Genomic DNA, 23,610 nt, shown 5'->3' on the forward strand with positions numbered 1-23,610 from the left:
GTTATATTCTTGTACTTAGGAGCAGTATTATAATAGTTATATTCTTGTACTTAGGAGCAGTATTATAGTAGTTATATTCTTGTACATAAGAGCAGTATTATAGTAGTTATATTCTTGTACATAGGGGCAGTATTATAGTAGTTATATTCTTTTACATAGGAGCAGTATTATAGTAGTTATATTCTTGTACATAGGGGCAGTATTATAGTAGTTATATTCTTGTACATAAGAGCAGTATTATAGTAGTTATATTCTTTTACATAGGGGCAGTATTATAGTAGTTATATTCTTTTACATAGGGGCAGTATTATAGTAGTTATATTCTTGTACATAGGGGGCAGTATTATAGTAGTTATATTCTTGTACATAGGAGCAGTATTATAGTAGTTATATTCTTGTACATAGAGGAAGTATTATAGTACTTATATTCTTGTACATAGGAGCAGTATTATAATAGTTATATTCTTGTACTTAGGAGCAGTATTATAGTAGTTATATTCTTGTACATAAGAGCAGTATTATAGTAGTTAAATTCTTGTACATAGGGGCAGTATTATAGTAGTTATATTCTTGTACATAGGGGCAGTATTATAGTATTTATATTCTTGTACATATGAGCAGTATTATAGTAGGTATATTCTTGTACATAGGGGCAGTATTATAGTAGTTATATTCTTGTACATAGGAGTATTATAGTAGTTATATTCTTGTACATAGGGGCAGTATTATAGTAGTTACATTCTTGTACATAGGGAGCAGTATTATAGTAGTTATATAGTAGTTACATTCTTGTACATAGGGAGCAGTATTATAGTAGTTATATAGTAGTTATATTCTTGTACATAGGAGCAGTATTATAGTAGTTATATTCTTGTACATAGGGGCAGTATTATAGTAGTTATATTCTTGTACATAAGGGCAGTGTTATAGTAGTTATATTCTTGTATATAGGGGCAGTATTATAGTAGTTATATTCTTGTACATAGGGGGCAGTATTATAGTAGTTATATTCTTGTACATAGGGAGCAGTATTATAGTAGTTATATTCTTGTACATAGGGCAGTATTATAGTAGTTATATTCTTGTACATAGGGGCAGTATTATAGTAGTTATATTCTTGTACATAGGGGCAGTATTATAGTAGTTACATTCTTGTACATAGGGAGCAGTATTATAGTAGTTATATTCTTGTACATAGGGGCAGTATTATAGTAGTTATATTCTTGTACATAGGGGCAGTATTATAGTAGTTATATTCTTGTATATAGGGGCAGTATTATAGTAGTTATATTCTTGTACATAGGGGCAGTATTATAGTAGTTACATTCTTGTACATAGGGAGCAGTATTATAGTAGTTATATTCTTGTACATAGGGCAGTATTATAGTAGTTATATTCTTGTACATAGGGGGCAGTATTATAGTAGTTATATTCTTGTACATAGGGGCAGTATTATAGTAGTTATATTCTTGTACATAGGGGCAGTATTATAGTAGTTATATTCTTGTACATAGGGGGCAGTATTATAGTAGTTATATTCTTGTACATGGGGGCAGTATTATAGTAGTTATATTCTTGTACATAGGGCAGTATTATAGTAGTTATATTCTTGTACATAGGAACAGTATTATAGTAGTTATATTCTTGTACATAGGGGCAGTATTATAGTAGTTATATTCTTGTACATAGGGAGCAGTATTATAGTAGTTATATTCTTGTACATAGGGGGCAGTATTATAGTAGTTATATTCTTGCACGTAGGGGGCAGTATTATAGTAGTTATATTCTTGTACATGGGGGCAGTATTATAGTAGTTTTATTCTTGTACATAGGGCAGTATTATAGTAGTTATATTCTTGTACATAGGAGCAGTATTATAGTAGTTATATTCTGGTACATAGGGCAGTATTATAGTAGTTATATTCTTGTACATAGGGAGCAGTATTATAGTAGTTATATTCTTGTATATAGTATTATAGTAGTTATATTCTTGTACATAGGGGCAGTATTATAGTAGTTACATTCTTGTACATGGGGGCAGTATTATAGTAGTTATATGCTTGTACATAGGGGCAGTATTATAGTAGTTACATTCTTGTACATAGGAGCAGTATTATAGTAGTTATATTCTTGTACATAGGGGGCAGTATTATAGTAGTTATATTCTTGTACATAGGGGCAGTATTATAGTAGTTATATTCTTGTACATAGGGGCAGTATTATAGTAGTTATATTCTTGTACATAGGGGCAGTATTATAGTAGTTATATTCTTGTACATAGGGGCAGTATTATAGTAGTTATATTCCTGTACATAGGAGCAGTATTATAGTAGTTATATTCTTGTACATGGGGGCAGTATTATAGTAGTTATATTCTTGTACATGGGGGCAGTATTATAGTAGTTATATGCTTGTACATAGGGGCAGTATTATAGTAGTTATATTCTTGTACATAGGGGCAGTATTATAGTAGTTATATTCTTGTACATAGGGGGCAGTATTATAGTAGTTATATTCTTGTACATGGGGGCAGTATTATAGTAGTTATATTCTTGTACATAGGGCAGTATTATAGTAGTTATATTCTTGTACATAGGAACAGTATTATAGTAGTTATATTCTTGTACATAGGAACAGTATTATAGTAGTTATATTCTTGTACATAGGAACAGTATTATAGTAGTTATATTCTTGTACATAGGGGCAGTATTATAGTAGTTATATTCTTGTACATAGGGAGCAGTATTATAGTAGTTATATTCTTGTACATAGGGGGCAGTATTATAGTAGTTATATTCTTGTACGTAGGGGGCAGTATTATAGTAGTTATATTCTTGTACATGGGGGCAGTATTATAGTAGTTATATTCTTGTACATAGGGCAGTATTATAGTAGTTATATTCTTGTACATAGGAGCAGTATTATAGTAGTTATATTCTGGTACATAGGGCAGTATTATAGTAGTTATATTCTTGTACATAGGGAGCAGTATTATAGTAGTTATATTCTTGTATATAGTATTATAGTAGTTATATTCTTGTACATAGGGGCAGTATTATAGTAGTTACATTCTTGTACATAGGGAGCAGTATTATAGTAGTTATATTCTTGTACATGGGGGCAGTATTATAGTAGTTATATGCTTGTACATAGGGGCAGTATTATAGTAGTTACATTCTTGTACATAGGAGCAGTATTATAGTAGTTATATTCTTGTACATAGGGGGCAGTATTATAGTAGTTATATTCTTGTACATAGGGGCAGTATTATAGTAGTTATATTCTTGTACATAGGGGCAGTATTATAGTAGTTATATTCTTGTACATAGGGGCAGTATTATAGTAGTTATATTCTTGTACATAGGGGCAGTATTATAGTAGTTATATTCCTGTACATAGGAGCAGTATTATAGTAGTTATATTCTTGTACATGGGGGCAGTATTATAGTAGTTATATTCTTGTACATGGGGGCAGTATTATAGTAGTTATATGCTTGTACATAGGGGCAGTATTATAGTAGTTATATTCTTGTACATAGGGGCAGTATTATAGCAGTTATATTCTTGTACATAGGGGGAAGTATTCTAGTAGTTATATTCTTGTACATAGGGGGAAGTATTCTAGTACGGTAGTTATATTCTTGCACATTAGAGCAGCATATTTTTATTTATATTTATAGGAATGAAGGTTTCCCCTGTCTGCTGTATTTATGTTTGGACTCCAGAATTCCTCACCTTTTGTGCTGCTGTATGAGTCACGAAGCAATACAGTGAACACAGAAATACATGAATCTGTGTTCCATCCTCAACCTTGAAGAGGAAATATATTTAGCATGTAACCTTGGCATGTTTATTGTGTCTCTGATGTTGATGACTGATGCATTGTTCTCATCTCTAGATGTATTTCTTGCTTCTTGTGAAGCACCTTATGGATAATATATGGACACATATCCCACTCCGCATAGTTCTGACAGTTTCACAATCCCTTCGGTGAGAGACCTCGGGCTGTCGCCCAATTCATCTCTAGACTTCACTGCCTTACTCCTGGTTATTAACAGTAAATCATCGCGGAGGTACTTCAGTCTCCGGCAGACCTGCTGCCGCTAACTCATCCCCTGCTGCGGAGCAGAACAAAGACCATGTGGAACATGGTGGTACATGGCCTCGGCATCTTATGTATTACATAATAGTGAAGGTAGACCAGATTGAGAAAGCCGAGTATAAAAGATGAGTGCAATAATTAGAGTCAAACTGAATTCTCCTTGAATCTATAAAAAATTTGGAGTCTCCTAAATCCAAACTTTTGTGATTCACTTTGTATGAATTTGACAAAATAACCACAAGCTCTCTGCATCCTCTTTGGCAGCCTGACTGACAGCTGCAGCTTCTACTGAGCAGTGTGAGATTACAGCAGGGAGGAGGGACACTGAGGCGCTATCAATGTAGATAATCTATCAGAGATTCTGCAGGGAGGAAGGACAATGATAAACTATTAATCAGGCTAGGTGATTGGAGATTCAGCAGCATCAGGGAGGAGGTACACTGAGGAGGTATCAGTTAGGCCAGGTGGATCCAAATTCAACATCAGCAGGGAGGAGGGACACTGAGGCGCTGTCAATGTAGATAATCTATCAGAGATTCTGCAGGGAGGAAGGACAATGATAAACTGTTAATCAGGTTAGGTGATTGGAGATTCAGCAGCATCAGGGAGGAGGTACACTGAGGAGGTGTCAATTAGGCTACTTGGATCCAAATTCAACATCAGCGGGGAGGAGGGACACTGAGTAGCTGTGAGGCGGTGTAGGTTGAAGCGGTAGCATTTTCATTTTTAGAATGCATTATACACCCAATCTGGAATTAATTTTCAAAATACGTCCACCAGCCTCATCAGGTCTAATAGATATTTTTAATAATGTATGCAGGTGTATTGCAATGTCTGCCGATGGGTCCCCTTTAAATATTCTAAAGAAAAATATAGATCAAATTTTGCTTAATACACTCAGTATACTTGCCAGATCCTTGCCAACATTGTGTATGGACACAGGACTCTTATCTAATGAGCTTGCATGAGTGTGTCACGGCCTGATGTGATCTTGGGGCGATCTGGCATCAAAAGGTCACAGGGTTTTGTTGATCGTAGATCCACTTTAGTGCCTGCTTGTTGTTTAACGTGAGTTGGAGCGTATTTAATTCTATCCCATACTGAAGGGGTTAAAGGGAACCAAACATCAGGATTTTCGTGTATAAGATGCAGCCAGTGCAGTACTGGCTCTATCAGGCACATTGTGTACATACCATTAGTGGGCAGCTCGGATGTTTAGGCTGTGAATTCCATGTTTATGAAGTTTGAAAATTCTTCCACTTTTTGACTGACGTGTGCACCTCTCCAGATAATATCGGGGCGGGTGATGCACATGACTCCCGCCTCCCCACCGCCTGTTCCTCCCTCTCACTGGCTGTATGTAAATTTCTCTATTCAGTAACACGGCGTCGGAGTTGGCGCCTGCACATAGCGCTTATCTCCGGCACCATGTTTCTGAAGCCTGCATTACCCAGTTTTGTGCCTGAGAAGGCGGCGCATGCGCCCTCGCTTCTTCAGATCTCGTTATGACCACGGGAGTGCGCGCGGTCACAACAGGACTGCAGAACAGTTGATCTTACCCCGATTAGCTGCAGCTACGATATCGTAGCAGACATCTACTGCAGCTAATCAGTAAGATCAGCTGTTCTCCAGTCCTATTGTGACCGCGTGCGCTCCCGCCGTCACAACGAGATCTGAAGAAGCGAGGGCGCATGCGCCGCCCTCTCAGGGTAATGCGGGCTTCAAAAACATGGCACCGGAGATAAGCGCTATGCGCAGGTTCCAACTCCGACGCCCTGTTACTGAATAGAGAAATTTGCATACAGCCAGAGAGAGGGAGGAACAGGCAGTGGGCAAGGGGTGGGGGGGCGGGAATCATGTGCATAACCCGCCTGGATACTATCTGGAGAGGTGCACACGTCAATCAAAAAGTGGATGAATTTTCCAACTTCATAAACTTGGCTTTCACAGCATAAACATCCGAGCTGCCCACTAATTGTATGTACAGCCTATGCCTGATAGTGCCAGTACTGCACTGGCTTTACTTTATATACGAAAATCCTTTAAGGTTCTTTTTTATCCTGCAGTGATCGAACAGGTAGTTATATCCTCAACTGCAACCTCTCTCTTCTGGTATAAAAATCCGTTCCTCACTCCTCCCTCTGCCGGCTATAGCTCATACCTATGCTGTTCACTTTGAAGAAGCCAGCCTCTGGAGAAGATCAGGTGTTGCTTCTGTTGCAGCTGAGAAGTTCCTATTGGAGAAGCTGTGCAGCGTTAGTTGTTGTGTTTTTTCCCCAACTGTTTGTCTTACCTTCCTCATGTTGTCTTATTGCAGTGGCAAGACTAGTGTCTCGCTGGCCTTCACTAGTAAGGGTGAGTTAAGGGCTAGCGAGGGCCTAGGCACATGACGGCGCATGGGTGAAGACCTGTCAATGGACACTAAGCAGTGCAGGGATCAGCCTCAGGTGAGTGTTAGGAGGTTACTTCACTCCCCTCTCCCTATTGCCAGGGTCTTCCATTGTATTGCTACTCCGTTGATCCCTCTGTGTTGCGCCACATGCTCACATGTACCTGGCGTGACACCTGCATCGTGACATGAGCAGTGCTTTCTAGAAGGTTTTTACGGTGCTAAGGAGTGAACTATAGTGATACATGAAGGATGACCAAGGTTTTTACATTTTTTTCCTTTTCTTAGTCTTTATTTAATTGTAAAATGTTCCACTTTGTTCCCATCTCGTAGATTTAAGTGGATTAATTCTGATCTCATTCCTGCTATTTACAGGGGATGCATCCAATATACTGATTAAGATCCAAATAAATCTTTCAAGCAATTACACAGCGTTGAACTCGATAACCTCGAACGATCCACGCGGTTACAATGCTGAAAACCTCGTAAAATATTTACTTTTCGCCAATGGAAAGTTTTATATCCTGATACCGAAACGTTACTGACAGGTTCTGGAAACCTCGTGCTGCGTTATTCAACTAAAAATGTCACCGGCTGCCCATGGATGCGGAACGGCTATAGACTGGATTGTCCTTTCACATCGGGCACTTCAGTCTACCACTGACTCCCAGGGCCGATGCTTCACCTGCTGCCACATTATCTGCACAAAGACTACAACACTGATTATTAAAAAGCAGTCAGCCGGAACGTAGCCTTTGCAACTAAACGTTTACATACACTATCTAAAAACACAAATATGCAGGTTTGTCCCTCCGTTCTCTATAAAGACACATCTGCAGGTTTTACCCTCCGCTCTCTATACAGACACATCTGCAGGTGTTTCCCTCCGCTCTCTATAAAGACACATCTGCAGGTTTTTCCCTTTGCTCTCTATACAGACACATCTGCAGGTTTTTCCGTCCACTCTCTATAAAGACACATCTTCAGGTTTTTTCCTCCGCTCTCTATAGAGACACATCTGCAGGTTTTTCCCTCCACTCTCTATAAAGACACTTCTGCAGGTTTTTCCCTCCGCTCTCTATACAGACACATCTGCAGGTTTTTCCCTCCGCTCTCTATACAGACACATCTGCAGGTTTTTTCCTCCACTCTCTATACAGACACATCTGCAGGTTTTTCCCTCCGCTCTCTATACAGACACATCTGCAGGTTTTTCCCTCCGCTCGCTATACAGACACATCCGCAGGTTTTTCCCTCCGCTCTCTATACAGACACTTCTGCAGGTTTTTCTCTCCGCTCTCTATACAGACACATCTGCAGATTTTTCCCTCCGCTCTCTATACAGACACATCTGCAGGTTTTTCCCTCCGCTCTCTATACAGACACATCTGCAGGTTTTTCCCTCCGCTCTCCATACACACATCTGCAGGTTTTTTCCTCCACTCTCTATACAGACACATCTGCAGGTTTTTCCCTCCGCTCTCTATACAGACACATCTGCAGGTTTTTCCCTCCGCTCTCTATACAGACACATCCGCAGGTTTTTCCCTCCGCTCTCTATACAGACACTTCTGCAGGTTTTTCTCTCCGCTCTCTATACAGACACATCTGCAGATTTTTCCCTCCGCTCTCTATACAGACACATCTGCAGGTTTTTCCCTCCGCTCTCTATACAGACACATCTGCAGGTTTTTCCCTCCGCTCTCCATGCAGACACATCTGCAGGTTTTTCCCTCCGCTCTCTATACAGACACATCTGCAGGCTTTTCCCTCCACTCTCAATAAAGAAACGATATGCACCCAGAACTTCTCGTGGTTCTGGGTGCATATTGCACGTGACAGGTTCCTTTTAAAATAAAACTGTAAATGATCGATCAGACCCTAAAGGCCGCTTTACACGCAGGTCTATGTGTTTCGAGGTTGAAACCTCTTCCTCAGGACCAGGACATCAACAATGCTTTGTTGATGTCCTGGTCCTGAGGAAGAGGTTTCAACCTCGAAACGCCTAGCCCTATGAAATAAAAAAGATATTTATTCATCAACATCTCTACACCTTCATTTGGCTGATGCGCGGCGTTAACCCCTTCTCTTCTCCGGTTTGACTGCAGATATGGAAAGTAGGACTCAATGTTGAATATATCGCACCGTCGATTATGGATCAGCAGTTACTGAATACCATATATGTGACATCTGCCATACGCTAGGAATATATCGATGACTATAGGAGAATAATTCTTGTAAATACAAAATAAAAGTAAAATAAAAAAGTGAATACAGAGCAGTACAACAATATCGGAAGTGGGTATTTTCTTATAAAGAGAGAGGTCTTCTGTTAAGAATCCTCACCTGTTGGCCGGAGCGGCGTCTCTTGCTCTGGAGTACCTGTCCTTTCGATCATTACACAGACAACCCATTGATTTGAATGGACAGTGTAATACTTCATTTCCCCTGCGGGAGTGCTGCAGAGAATCTGAACACTTATTTCTCCATAGACTACAGATGATTGTTGGGGAACACTTTCTTCTAATTTCTCTTCTTATTTTTCTTCTTATTTCCCTAGTAATCTATGTACAGACTTTTCAAACAAGTGGAAAGTGTTCGAAGCGGACGAGCATTACAATAAATGATCGGAGGGGGGTAGCTACTTACAAAAGGTTAGTTCTGCTTTAATGGATATCTAACCCGGACAAAGAATAATGAGATATTTGCACAAATAAATTAGAAATTAATCTGATTATAATTATGAAAATATTATTAATATTCATTTAACTAAACCGGTCACCATCCATTGACCTCATTATTTCCGTAGCTCAGCCATTTAATAAGAGACACATGATGCCCAGTTATTAATAGGAAACACTGAGATTCCTGATACATGTCTCCATAGGAACAAGAGATACAAAATCATTACCATAAACAATAAAGCTGTGGATCCATCTATAAATATTCACTGATCCATAATGTTAAAACCACTGACAGGAGAAACCAATAACATGGGGGTGTTCACAAGGCATTGCAGGTGCCATCATTCACATACCAGAAATGCTTCTATTTAGATGCCGCTGTCAGAGATTGAGTGCAGTATCTAAACGGTTAAACAGCAGCGATTAGAACATGCTCCAGTCTCTGCTGTTACAGACAGTCAATTAACCACAGTATGTGAATGGTTAAAAAGCAGCGATCAGAAAACACTCCAGTTGCTGCTGTAACAAACATATGATTCACTACAGTACCTAAATGGAGAAACAGCAGTGATCAGAACACACTCCAGTCACAGAAGATTAACTACAGTATTTAAATGGTTAAACAGCAGCGATCAGAAAACGCTCCAGTTGCTGCTGTTACAGACAGATGATTGACCACAGTATCTAATGGTTAAACAACAGTGATTGGAACATACTCCAGTCACTACTGTTACGGACAGACGATTAACCACAGTATCTAAATAGTTAAACAGCAGTGATCGTAAAACGCTCTAGTCACTGCTGTTACAGACAGATAATTGGCCACAGTATCTAAATTGTTAAACAACAGCAATCGTAACACACTCCAGTTGCTGCTTTTACAGACAGACGATTGACCGCAGTATCTAAATGGTTAAACAGTAGCGATTGGAACACACTCCAGTCACTGTTGTTACAGACAGACGATTGACCATAGTATCTAAATGGTTAAACAGCAGTGATTGGAACATGCTCCAGTTGCTGCTGTTACAAACAGATGATTAACCACAGTATCTAAACCGTTAAACAGTAGCGATCAGAATATGCTCCAGTCACTACAGTTACAGACAGACGATTAAGCACAGTATCTAAACGGTTAAACAGTAGAGATCAGAATATGCTCCAGTCACTACTGTTACAGACAGACTATTAAGCACAGTATCTAAACCGTTAAACCGTAGCGATCAGAATATGCTTCAGTCACTGCTTTTACATACATACGATTATGCACAGTATCTAAACGGTTAAACAGCAGCAACTGGAACATGCTCTAGTTGCTGCTGTTACAGACGATTGACTACAGTATCTAAATGGTGAAACAGCAATCGGAACATGCTCCAGTTGATGTTGTTACAGAAAGACGATTAACCACAGTATCTAAATGGTTAAACAGCAGTGACTGGAACACACTCCAGTCGCTGCTGTTACAGCCAGGTGATTGACCACATTATCTAAATGGTTAAACAGCAGCGATTGGAACAGACTCCAGTCACTGCTTTTACAGACGATTAACCACAGTATCTAAATGGTTAAACAGCAGCGTTTGGAACACACTCCAGTCACTGCTGTTACAGACAGACGATTGACCACAGTATCTAAACCGTTAAACAGTAGCGATCAGAATATGCTCCAGTCACTGCTGTTACATACAGACGATTAAGCACAGTATCTAAACGGTTAAACAGCAGCAACTGGAACATGCTCTAGTTGCTGCTGTTACAGACGATTGACCACAGTATCCAAACGGTTAAACAGCAATCGGAACATGCTCCAGTTGATGTTGTTACAGACGATTGACCACAATATCTAAACGGTGAAACAGCAATCGGAACATACTCCAGTTGATGTTGTTACAGAAAGATGATTAACCACAGTATCTAAATGGTTAAACAGCAGTGACTGGAACACACTCCAGTTGCTGCTGTTACAGCCAAGTAACTGCTTTTACAGACGATTAACCACAGTATCTAAATGGTTAAACAGCAGCGATTGGAACACACTCCAGTCGCTGTTGTTACAGACAGACAATTGACTGCACAAACTAAATGGTTAAACAGCAGTGATTGGAACACGCACCGCTCACTGCTGTTACAGACAGACGATTAACCACAGTGTCTAAATGGTTAAATAGCAGCGATCGGAACACACTCCAGTTGCTGCTGTTACAGACAGACGATTGACCAGAGTATCTAAATGGTTAAACAGCAGCGATCTGAAGACGCTCCCATTGCTGTTGTTACAGACAGACGATTGACCAGAGTAGCTAAACAGTTAAACAGCAGTGATTGGAACACGCTCCAGTTGCTGCTGTTACAAACAGACGCCAACTGTATAACATAGCTGGCATTTAAGTATGGAGCGAGATCAGCTCCTCGGCCCCCTGCACACTTGCAGGAGCAACATGGACGTACAGCTGTATTCAGGCTTTAAGGGATAAAACAAACATTTTTTATTAAAGTGATTTGAATTAATATTTTTTAGGATATTGTTTATTAAATAAAATAAGTTGTAAAATACACACTTCTTTTAAGAACATATTGCAAAATACTTCACCATGCACAACAGGCACCTACCTACAGTTGTGATCACAGTTCCCGCAAAGAAGAACGAGCTGCCCAGGTCCCAGTGGCTGTTCTGACTGGAAGCGTTTCCTAACGGTATTATCCCTGCGTTTATTGCCGCCATAAGGTGCTGCAAGTTGAAATGGAAGCTGTTAGAAAACATGAAACACGTGATATCAGGTGATAGTGAGAAAAATGGTTCTAGCAAAATGGTATAGTCATCACATATGGGTCCAGACCATGTACTAATGACACCAGGAAGCTCATATTACTGACACCTGGCACCAAAATCACATTTTGGAATTCCAAGATGTTTATAATTCATGTAGCTAATACCTTGGAAATAATTTGGGGATCACATTTTATCAGGAACATTTTTAAATTCAAATTTTTAAATTCAAAGTCATCGGGTTTTGCACCAAATTTACAAATGAAGCGCAATGTTTGTGATATTTGGCGCATCTGCATAAAAAGTAATCTTCATTCTTCGGACGACGTCCGCTGGGAAACCTCCTCTGCTCTCTACTGAGAGTTTAGAGCGAAAGATGATGACAGCGCAGCCGCCATAACGACGACAAAACCAATAACTAAGCTCCATCAGGAAAACATCCACTGGAATGACCCTGGAATGGCTTCACCCGGAAAAACTCGGAGGCTGTGCTGACTACAAATTTTTATTAGACTACTGTGACATGGAGATTCGCAGAAACTTCGCCGACTGTCATGGTGGTGTTGGGCACTGTTCAGATTGCAGATTCTGACACTCCACCTGTTGGGTTCTCTGATGTCTGGGATCAACACAGGCAGACTCGGCCATTGATCTGCTGTTTGTTGATTTATAGGCAGGCTAGCAAGAGTTAAGGGTGCTTTACACGCTGCGATATCGGTACCGATATCCCTAGCGAGCGTACCCGCCACCATCGGTTGTGCGTCACGGGCATATCGCTGCCCATGTCGCACAACGTCGGTAACCCCGTCACACGTACTTACCTACATAATGACCTCGCTGTGGGCGGCGAACATACTCTTCCTGAAGGGGGAGGGACATTCGGCGTCACAGCGACGTCACACGGCAGCCGTCCAATTGAAGCGGAGGGGCGGAGATGAGCATGCGGAATATCCCGCCCACCTCCTTCCTTCCGCATTGCCGGTGGATGGAGGTAAGGAGATGTTTGTCGCTCCTGCGGTGTCACACATAGCGATGTGTGATGCCGCAGGAACGTGGAACAACATCGCTACTTACCAGTCAACGATTTTAGGTTTTGGAGCGACCTCTCCAAAACCAACGATTTTACCTCTTTTGCGATCGTTTTAGGTCGCTCAGAGGTGTTACATGCTGCAATGTCGCTAACGAGGCCGGATGTGCGTCACAAACACCGTGACCCCGACGATATCTCATTAGCGATATGGTAGCGTGTAAAGCCCCCTTTAATCTCTGCTGGTCAGAAATACTGTATATATATATATATATATATATATATATATATATATATACACAGTATTTCTGAGTCCATACGGTACGGCAGATGCCATCTATCAGTGTAATGCAATCTATGATAGTGACACTATGGAGTTCCTCCTGAGCTTCATAACCTTATTGGCATAGGAATTGGCTTGTTCATGGTAACATAATAAAGCCTCCATTTATCATTCATTCATCAATATATCTGAAGATAAAGTGACATCGGAAGGCGACGACGTTCTAAACTCCATTCCGTCTAGTTGCTAGGAAACCTTAGCAATCCCCCTCTAAGCCTTGGCACGATGTCTTCTATGTGGCAGCTTGAGAATCTGATAAACTACTGATATTTAGCATCTAGATATAATAAGTTCGGATGAATGCATTTACTATTTCCAGCTCTTAAAGTGTTTTTTTTTCTTCCAGTTTCGGTAAACCCCTATCCCACGGTTGCAGTTTGTTTCAAAGAATAAGCCGCCGCTCCTCCCGGTGTCTGTTATTGTCCCTCCAGCTCTGACTGAGCTTAGTTCCTTTCATTGCACTAAAAGCTGAAGTCACTGATTGGCTGCAGCGCTGTCGACAAAGATGTCAGTGCTGCAGCCAATCAATGAGCTTAGCTTCTCGTGCAGTTATCTCGGGTAAATCCGTTAAACTCACCTGTCGCAGCGCTGTCAAAGTGACGTTAGCGCTGCAGGCAATTACAGACACCGGTAAGACTTGTTGTTGATGCACTGGTCCTGAGGAAGAGGTTTTCACCTCGAAACGCGTAGACCTATGAAATAAAAGAATACTCATCTTCATCAACATTATACGTCTTCATTCGGCTGATGCGCGGCATTAACCCCTTCTCTACCCTATCTTGTATATTCATATTATTGAAACCTACCAGGTTATTGTCACACAATCCCTATATATATATATATATATATATATGTACACAATTCCTTTTAATTATGTCTTAAAGGGAATCGGTCAGCAGGTTTTTGCTGCCTCATCAGAGAGCAGCATAATGTAGGCAAATAGACCCTGAATCCAATGGTATATCACTTAGATTACTGGGTGCAGCTGTTCTGACACAAGAGTTTTTTAGATTTACCCATGCAACTGTCATAGATGTGTTACGGGTGACAGACAATCATGTGGTTTCTGGCAAAAGAAGGTAACAGCGTTTGGCTGCGCAGAATGCTTCCTGACTTTCTATTGTTCCTGCTGTCAGTATTCCTTGGTATAGGTAGCTTTCCTGCTGCATTCATTTCCTGCTCCCAGCAGGAGCTTGCCTCCCACCCAGCTGCTGATCATCAGTATTCTCTTGGTGCTTAAATACTCCCTTCTTCCCTGAATTGGTGCTAGTTATATTTTCAATTCATTCTAGCTCTGGTTGCAAGCAGGTGGCTTGCTCTCATCTGTAATATTGTTGCTAAAGCTTTGCTGAGATCCTACATGAGTCATCTGCGGATAAGTAGTTCATGCACTTTCCCCTGTGTGTCTCCCTTGTGTCTTCCTTTAGTGTTTAGTAGAGTTGATGAAGAGCTTATCCCACCCATTCCCTATTTAGGGTCCAGCACTAGGGATACCTAGGATCAGGTATCCGGCTCAGTGCATAGGTGCAGAACCTATCTAGGCTGGTGAGGGGTCCTAAGGACCAGGAGTAGGTGTGCTCAGGGGTTACTACCTCCCCCTTTCTTTACCATGCGCAGCTCACTTGATACTTCCCTGTACCTAGCGTGACAGCAACAGAGCTGAAAAAGGTGTCCTCACCTACATCAGGCTCTCTACGTACAATGTATATAGACAGTGAGATGCTAATCACAGCAAGGGGCGTGCTAGACTAGCTGACTAAGTCCACCAATGATAATCTCCTGAAGCTAAAACAAACATTGCAGGTAAACAACATCACACACTTTGATAAGAGACAACATTGAAATCCGTGTGTTAACACCTACAGCATGCTGCCTTGAGATTACATAGCAAAAACCTGCTGATAGATTTCCTTTAATGCATAAGTAATAAAGTGCCCCAAAAAGATGTTTATTATGCTCTCAGGTCTGTATAGTTACCAAAGCTTAAAAAACGGGGCAGAAGAATTGAGATAAACCCCGAATGAGGATTATATTCACCTAGGTTAGCTCTGGATCTGGTCAGCAGCTCCATTCTCTGTCCTCCGGTTTTTACTTTTTGGTTTTTGAATATTGGGTCATCCAGAAGCTGAAAGATCCGAAGACCAAAGCTAGAAGATTTGAAGAACGAGTTTGAGGACCAAGTGGGGAGTTGTAGTGGCCGCACAGATGACCCATTTCCGTCCTTCAAAAGAACTTAGCAATATTGTGGTCGACTAATCGAATCACAAAAAATTCTGATTCTGGAATATTCGAGTTTTTAGAGTGAAATTTATAAGAAATTCAGTTTGTTACAAAACTATTACCTCAATCTAATATATAAAGCTGAGTGTATGTATGAGTGTATGTATGTATGTGTGTATGTCCGCTAAAGGAATCCGCACCGTCACATTTACAATCACGAAATTTTGCACAGACGCCTCGTGTGACTCAGGGAACATCATAGACTATGTTTTGACAGGAAAATTTAACCCCCTCGCTTTACAGTTACTCTCCAAAAAACCTGCCTCCATTAAAGTGAATGGAGCCTGGAACTACTGGTTTTAATAGCAGCTGTGATTGGTTGTTAAAGGAACAAAAGACATTGTTAGTATAAGAAGCTTATGTGTGAGGTAATAAGATGTCGGTGGGGAGATGGATATAGGGAGAGACAGAGAGATAGACAGACAGACATAGACAGAGAAAGAAACAGACAGAGACAGACAGGGAAAGAGACAGAGAAATAGAGACAGACAGACAGACGGTGAAAGAGACAGACAGAGACAGACAGTGAAAGAGACAGACAGAAACAGACAGAGACAGATTGGGAAAGAGACAGACAGGGAAAAGAGACAGACCTGGAAAGAGACAGACTTGGAAAGAGACAGACCTGGAAAGAGACAGACCTGGAAAGAGATAGACAGGGACCGAGACAGGCAGACAGGGAAAGAGGAGACAGCCAGAGAGATAGATAAAGATAGATGGGGAAAGAGACAGACCTTGATAGAGACAGACGGGGAAAGAGACAGATAAATAGAGACAGAAAAGGAAAGAGAAAGACAGAGACAGGCAGACAGGGAAAGAGACAGACAGGAAAAGACACATACAAAGAGATGGACAAAGACAGACAGGGAAAGACAGGAAAAGAGACGGGGAAAGAGACAGACCTGGGAAAGAGACAGACCTGGAAAGAGACAGCTGGGGAAAGGAACAGAGAAATAGAGACAGACAAAGAAAGAGACAGACAGAGACAGTCAGACAGGGAAAGACGCAGAGCTTGAAAGAGACAGACCTTGAAAGAGACAGACCTGGAAAGAGACAGACCTGGAAAGAAACAGAGAAATAGAGACAGACTAAGAAAGAGACAGACAGAGATAGATAGACCTGGAAAGAGATAGACAGGGAAAGAGACAGATGGGGAAAGAGATAGATGGGGAAAGAGATAAATGGGGAAAGAGACAGACCTGGAAAGAGACAGACCTGAGAAGAGACAAACAGAGACAGGTGGGGAAAGAGACAGGTGGGGAAAGAGACAGGTGGGGAAAGAGACAGGCGGGGAAAGAGACAGACGGGAAAGAGACAGACGGGGAAAGAGACAGACGAAAAAGAGACAGACCTGGAAAGAGACAGACGGGACAAGAGAGAGACAGACAGACACAGACAAAGAGATCGAGACAGACACAGAGATAGAGAGACAGACCAACAGAGACACAGAGATAGAGACAGGTAGACTAATACAAAGACAGACAGAGATAGAAATAGACAGACAGAGACATAACACAGGACAGACAAGGAAAGAGACAGACAGACAGCGACACACAGACAGAGACTGGGAGAGAGACAGAGAGACAGTTTCTATCCCGGGCAATGCCGGGTGCTACAGCTAGTTCAATATATTTCTAAGTTAAAACAAAAAAAAATAAATTTTTGATATCAACAATTGGAAACTTTCTGATAAAAGATTCCTTTTTAGATTATATGACTGAGCTTCACTTTAACGTTTTAAATCAAGAGGCAATAAATTGAGGGAGAAAAAAGATGTAAAAAAGGCACAAAAAAACTTTACAACTTCCAGCTAGATTGAAAATAGGAGTTGGAGTCACGAAGCAATACAGCAAAGCTGACAAGCAATAAATGTTCCAGCATCGGAGACAGATTACAGTACAAAGTGCTGCGAGACAAGCCCAAGATGGCTCTCGCTTAAAACAGAATTTGATCAAACCTTAAATTGCCTCTGGTGAAGCGAATGGTTACAAGAAGTCAACGAGGACAACATGAAAGATGCAAAACTGTGACAGGAGCAATGTGTAACGCTGCTCGGAATACTGAAATGGTTACAAGGTGTTGACAAGAGGGAAGAAAGACGCCCAAGAAACTCGAAATAACGGCGGCTCACTGTACCCAACCGGACATTAAAAGAGATAGAGAGGGACAAAAAAGTGGCCCCTATTGCAATTACTCCATTCCACCCTTACCCGCTTGATGAGTCCTTTTTTTAATTTATGGACAAGGAAGGAATAAGTTGCATGGAGGTCTTTGAGAAAAAGCTCGTAAGGGGTGAATAATCGAATATGATCGACACCTTGGGACGTTTGTCCCTTTTCTTGTTTTTATTATTCAGTCTGATGCACAATACTCCTAAAGGGGTTTTCTGAAAAATTACATTTATGACACATCCTTGATTGCCAGGGTCAATGGATCTCTTGTAAATGGTGTTGGTATATGCAACAGATGAGGACTTCTTTGTCTGTGTGAAGGAGGACTTTATACTGATCTAACAATACCGATGGCGATGTTGTGTAAAGTTTCCTTACTCACTGTATTGTAAAAAGTCTCTTGTTTCTTCCTGGTTTTGATTTCTCTTCCTGATGCAGTGCTGTATGACTGTACATATTTTAGCTCATATTCTGAGAAGTAAAAAGCTTGTTATCCCATGTAATCTGCTCTGTGAACTTTCTTCTGCAACTGGGAAGCTAGAAGCTGTGCAACAAATGGGTCCTGACTTGCTGTGTCAGATAGAGCCACACTCATGAATAAGCCAATATACGTAGAGAAACAACGGAGAGGCGGCGATCATTTGCAAGTGGTTGTACACAGTTGCTTTCTGCCACAAAAAAGCACCATACGTGCCAAATATCACAATGTGACTGCAGGTGTCATGCCAGGTGCGGGAGGACTCCCAGCGAGCAGCACAACACAGAGAGAAAATCAAGGTAGCAATACAATGGAAGATCCTGACATTAGGGTGACGGGAGCGGAGTCACCTCCTAACAATCACCTGAGGCTGATACCTGCCTTACCGAACAACCCTAGACGGGTCCTTCCCCTATGCGCCATCACGTGCCTTGGCCCTTGCTGGCCCTGAACTCACCCTGACTATTGAAGGCCAGTGAGACACTAGTCTCGCCACTGCACTACGACAACACGAGAAAGGTAATACGAACAGGTTTGCAAAAACACAACAAATAACATTCCACAGCTTCTCCAGCAGGAACTTCTCAGCTGCAACAGAAGTGACACCTCAGCTTCTCCAGAAACTGTCTCCTTTAAAGTGAACAGCATAGGTATGAACTATTGCAGTTTGATGAAGTGTACAAGGTTATACTACAATATAGTATATATCCAGTGGATACATGTAGCACTGTTATTATAAAGAAGCAGCCATGTTTTTCTCATAAGGTATAATAATTTTGGGTTAATTGATTAATTTATATGAACCCTTCTCGGGGAATGCACCAATCATAAGGGTTTTGTTATGATACTGCTAATTTTTTGCCCAGTGGCCTCCTCCACTCCTTACTATGTGAAACTATGTCACCTTAAATGTCACCGTAGACAGCAGCAAGTGGCAACCACCATCATCATGGACAGCACACATTGATCACAGCCAGGATGTACACATAAGAACAGGTGGAGGAGAAACTGCATCAATGGTTAAGTTCTGTAACTTGTCATTCACTCTTTGTTCAGTGGTTGGTTCCTCTTCATCAGGATTCTGCCAGCACTATAGGTGCATGAACTTCCTTTTCCCCCACTTCTCAACATTCATTTCTCCTGCCATTGTTCACTGGCTCTCTTGTCCTAAACTGAAAGTCCATCTCTAGTATATGCCCCAAATCATTTTGACAAAGAGAACCATGAGCAGAGAGACAAAACCCCACCCGTCAGTTCTAATGACATCTATAAAATGAGATCTGAGCTGGTTGTTGACTATTTAATGTACATCCGCTTCATTAAAAAAAAAAAAATGAATATTCTGAAATACTAAACGGCCAAGATGGCAGATCAAATATCTCAGACATTTCCTTCTAACATTGCATAATTTTCTCCATCTTGAGCGCTCATGACTCGGGAGTGAGTCTACAGGGAGAGAAAGAAATGCAAACAGTCTTCCCAAGTGTGAGGCCACCTCATGGCTGTCAAGCGTACACAGGAGGAGAATTATGGAAATGTCTCCTTCTCTCCCGGCAGCGCTGTCAATAGCAGTCAACACAAACAATTATTCATCTATGGTATATTCCCTTCCCTTTACAGAAAATGTCCTAGAGCTATGCATTCTGATAATGTGGATCGTTGTAAAAGAAAAAGTATTTGCCTTCTAATGCCTCCTATATTTGCTGGGGGGAAAAAATCTGCTAAAAAAAGTCAGATTGGTTTTAATATTTAAATGTGTAGTGAATAGGAGACGGTCTGAAGGATCCAAGATCGACCGTTGCACAGTGTACGGAGCTGTGGAGTTCATACACTTTCTACTTCCTACAGCAGGGAAAGCTAAAAACAGCTGATTCGGGAGGGTGTAGGGTAGTCAAGTGTAATCTCTTCTTAGTATCAGAGACACTAAGACAGATTACAGGAAGTGAGGTCATGTTCTTGTGTCCTTACAGGAAGTGAGGTCATGTTCATGTGTCCTTACAGGAAATGAGGTCATGGTCTTGTGTCCTTACAGGAAGTGAGGTCATGGTCTTGTGTCCTTACAGGAAGTGGGGTCATGTTCTTGTGTCCTTACAGGATGTGGGGTCATGTTCTTGTGTCCTTACAGGATGTGGGGCATGTTCTTGTGTCCTTACAGGATGTGGGGTCATGTTCTTGTGTCTTTACAGGAAGTGGGGTCATGTTCTTGTGTCCTTACAGGAAGTGGGGTCATGTTCTTGTATCCCTACAGGAAGTGGGGTCATTGTCTGGTGTCCATATAGGAAGTGGGGTCATGTTCTTGTATCCCTACAGGAAGTGGGGTCATGTCCTTGTGTCCATACAGGAAGTGGGGTCATGTTCTTGTGGCTTTACAATATGTAGGATCATGTTGTCGCCTTCCAGGAAGTGAGGTCATGTTCTTGTCACCTTACAAGATGTAGAGTCATGTTGTTGTCGCCTTACAGGAAGTGAGGTCAAGTTCTTGTCGCCTTACAGGGCGTAGGGTAATGTTCTTGTCGCCTTTCAAGAAAAGGGTACATGTTCTTGTCGCCTTACAGGAAATATGGTCATGTTGTCTCCTTACAGTAAGTGGAGAGGGTCTTTGGCTCTCTACAGGAAGTGGGGGAGGGTCTTTGTTTCCATTCAGGAAGGGGGGGTGGGTGTTTTTCTCTACAAGAAATGAGGAAGTGTTCTACAGGAATTAGGAGAGGTTCTTCGAGTCTCTACAAGACGTAGGAGAGGGTTTTTGACTGTTTACATGAAGTAGGGGAGGGTCTTTGTCACCATTCAAGACGTGGTGGGTGGGCATTTTTTTCTCCAGGAAATGAGAAGTGTCTTGGACTTTTTACAGAAAGTGGGGGAAGATTCTTTGACTCTCTACAGGAAGAGGGCCCGGGTCTCTTTCTCTACAGGAAGTTGGGTTGGTTTTTGTCTCTCTACAGAAAGTACGAGAGGACCTTTAACACTCTACAGAAAGTAGGGATAAATCTTTCACTCTCTACAGAAAGTAGGGATAAATATTTGACTCTCTACAGGAAGTGCGGGTGGGTCTTTCACTCTCTACAGAAAGTGGGGGTGAGTCTTTGACTCACTGCAGGAAGTGGGGGTGGGTCTTTGACTCACTGCAGGAAGTGGGGGTGGGTCTTTGACTCACTGCAGGAAGTGGGGGTGGGTCTTTGACTCACTGCAGGAAGTGGGGGTGGGTCTTTGACTTTCTACTTTAAGTGAGGTTGGTCTATGACTCTCTACAGGAAGTGGGGGGGGGTGTTTTGACTTTCTACAGGAAGTGGGGTGGGTCTATGACTCTCTACAGGAAGTGCAGGTGGGTCTATGACTCTCTACAGGAAGTGGGGCATCTATGACTCTCTAAAGGAAGTGCGGTATCATAGCGGTATGGACTATGCACATGAAAACATAGGGCCCGACTGTAATAGCAATGGATCATGGTTTCACCATGTTTTTTATTCAATCCAAGGTATAGAAACATGATTATACAAATCAGAGGTGAGGGCACCAAATAGCTGATTTGTGCCTCACATTTAACACTTAGTAGGAAGAAAAAGAGACAATATTGGCACTGCGCAGTACCTGACATCCCATTACAAGAAGATAATTATAATTAAGTGCTGGACTTGACAATCATTTTTTTTTCTTAAAACAGCGCCACATCTGTCCTCAGGTCGTGTTTGGTATTGTTGCTCAATCTCATTCATATTAATGGAGTTGATTTGTAATACCAAGCTTAACCCCTGATCAGGAACTGGGCTATCTCCATGTTTTTGTTTTCTTGCACCCTGCAGTTGGAGTATATATAATTCTTTAAGTACACCAGCCCTGATCATCGCCCTAAGTGATACCTGTCCAGATCTAAGAATACGAGTGCTCCATGAACGCCATAAACACCTGCACTTCATGTAATCGGAGCTCATAATCCAGCTCCACACTGAAGCAATGAACACGATTATTTCCACTTTACTGATTCTGTGCATAAATTATCACATGACGGATTCTCTGCACGAATCATTTCATAAACTTCACAATTTATAATGAGATTTGGAGCCATGTTTCCCCGACTCCTTGTTACATTATTCATCTTTGTCGTCTGTGTCCTTTCTAGAAGCAGATCTGTTGGAACTCAAGACGCCACAGGTATACATGATAACTTGTCTTTAAAGGGGCTGTCCAGGATTATCCTTCAGATAGGTAATCAATATGAGATTGGTGGTGGTCTGACATCGGACACCCCCATGGAACAGAGGGTATCTGCTCCTGTGATGGCCGGATGTCCACCTTGTATGAAAGCCGATAAACCAAAGCTCCACACACTGTGAATTGGTCGTCTTTAGTACTGTCAGTACAGATAGTTCTGTGGTATCTGGCTGTAGAAGGTCGCAGCGTTTGGCTACACAAGCTGCTCCCTGACGTTTCCTTTTTCCCTGCTTGGGGTTTATCCCTTTCTCTTTAGAACCCTTTGCATTTTCTCACCTTTTCAGCTGTTGTCATCAGCACTTTCCTCGGTGTCCTTATATACCCTCATTCCCTCTTGCTTTGTGCTGGTGATAGGTTTAAAAACCCTTTACATATTTTGAGTGTAAGCAGTCGGCTTGTATTCATCTGGAGAAACTTTGGTGTTGTTGCTGTTCCTCTCCCTGAGTCACCTGGAGTTAAGTTGTTTGTTTACTTTCCCCTGTGTGTATTCCCTGTGTCTTCTTTAGAGCTTAGTGGGGTTGACTAAGTGCTCATCCCATCCGTTCCCTACCTAGGACTCAGTTCTGGGTCAACCAAGGTCAGGTATCCTGCTCGGCACATAGATGCAGAACCTATCTAGGGTGGTCAGGGGAGTCAAGGGCCAGCGGCAGGTTCGGTCAGGGGTCACCATCTTCCCTTTTCCTAAACACAGCGTTTCCCTTCCCTTCCGCCATTCGCTAGGTACTTTCCCGTACCTAGCGTTACAAGTACTACATCTTAACTCCCCATTACTTTAAAGCAGTTTTCCGCTACTGGACAACCCCATATCAGCAGCTAAAGTAGTCAAACTAAAAAATATATATATTTACCTCCAGGTTATGGAGCTGCGTACATTTGGCCACCAAGGAAGCTGCAAACAGCTAATCGGTTGGGGGTGTCAGACCCTCCCTGTCTCTAATGACCTATTTTATGAACAAGTCATCAATATCTAATCCCGGACAAAGACCTTAAATTGCATTTTATCAAACAAGACAAAAACAGAAACTTTTCTTTAGAATGTATTAAGTCAAAGATGAAAATAAAGAGCATTTTTAATTCTGCACTATTTTGGTGAATTTGGAGCAAAAAATGTCGATAGACAAAAAAGAGAAGTGACAAAAATATTACAAACTAGCTGTAGTA

The 23,610-nt window shown here is 41.5% G+C and overlaps 1 protein-coding gene across 1 annotated transcript in view; it reads right to left on the minus strand.

Moving 5' to 3' along the window:
- KCNK2 (potassium two pore domain channel subfamily K member 2) overlaps positions 1–23,610 on the minus strand; it is a 180,926-nt gene that overhangs the window by 122,578 nt on the left and 34,738 nt on the right. The window contains exon 3 of the mRNA XM_075339137.1: positions 11,788–11,905. Coding sequence (XP_075195252.1) covers positions 11,788–11,905 — 118 coding nt within the window. The remainder of the gene's footprint in view (positions 1–11,787; positions 11,906–23,610) is intronic.

This window comes from Anomaloglossus baeobatrachus, chromosome 3, assembly GCF_048569485.1.
Source record: "Anomaloglossus baeobatrachus isolate aAnoBae1 chromosome 3, aAnoBae1.hap1, whole genome shotgun sequence".
NCBI classification, from domain to species: domain Eukaryota; kingdom Metazoa; phylum Chordata; class Amphibia; order Anura; family Aromobatidae; genus Anomaloglossus; species Anomaloglossus baeobatrachus.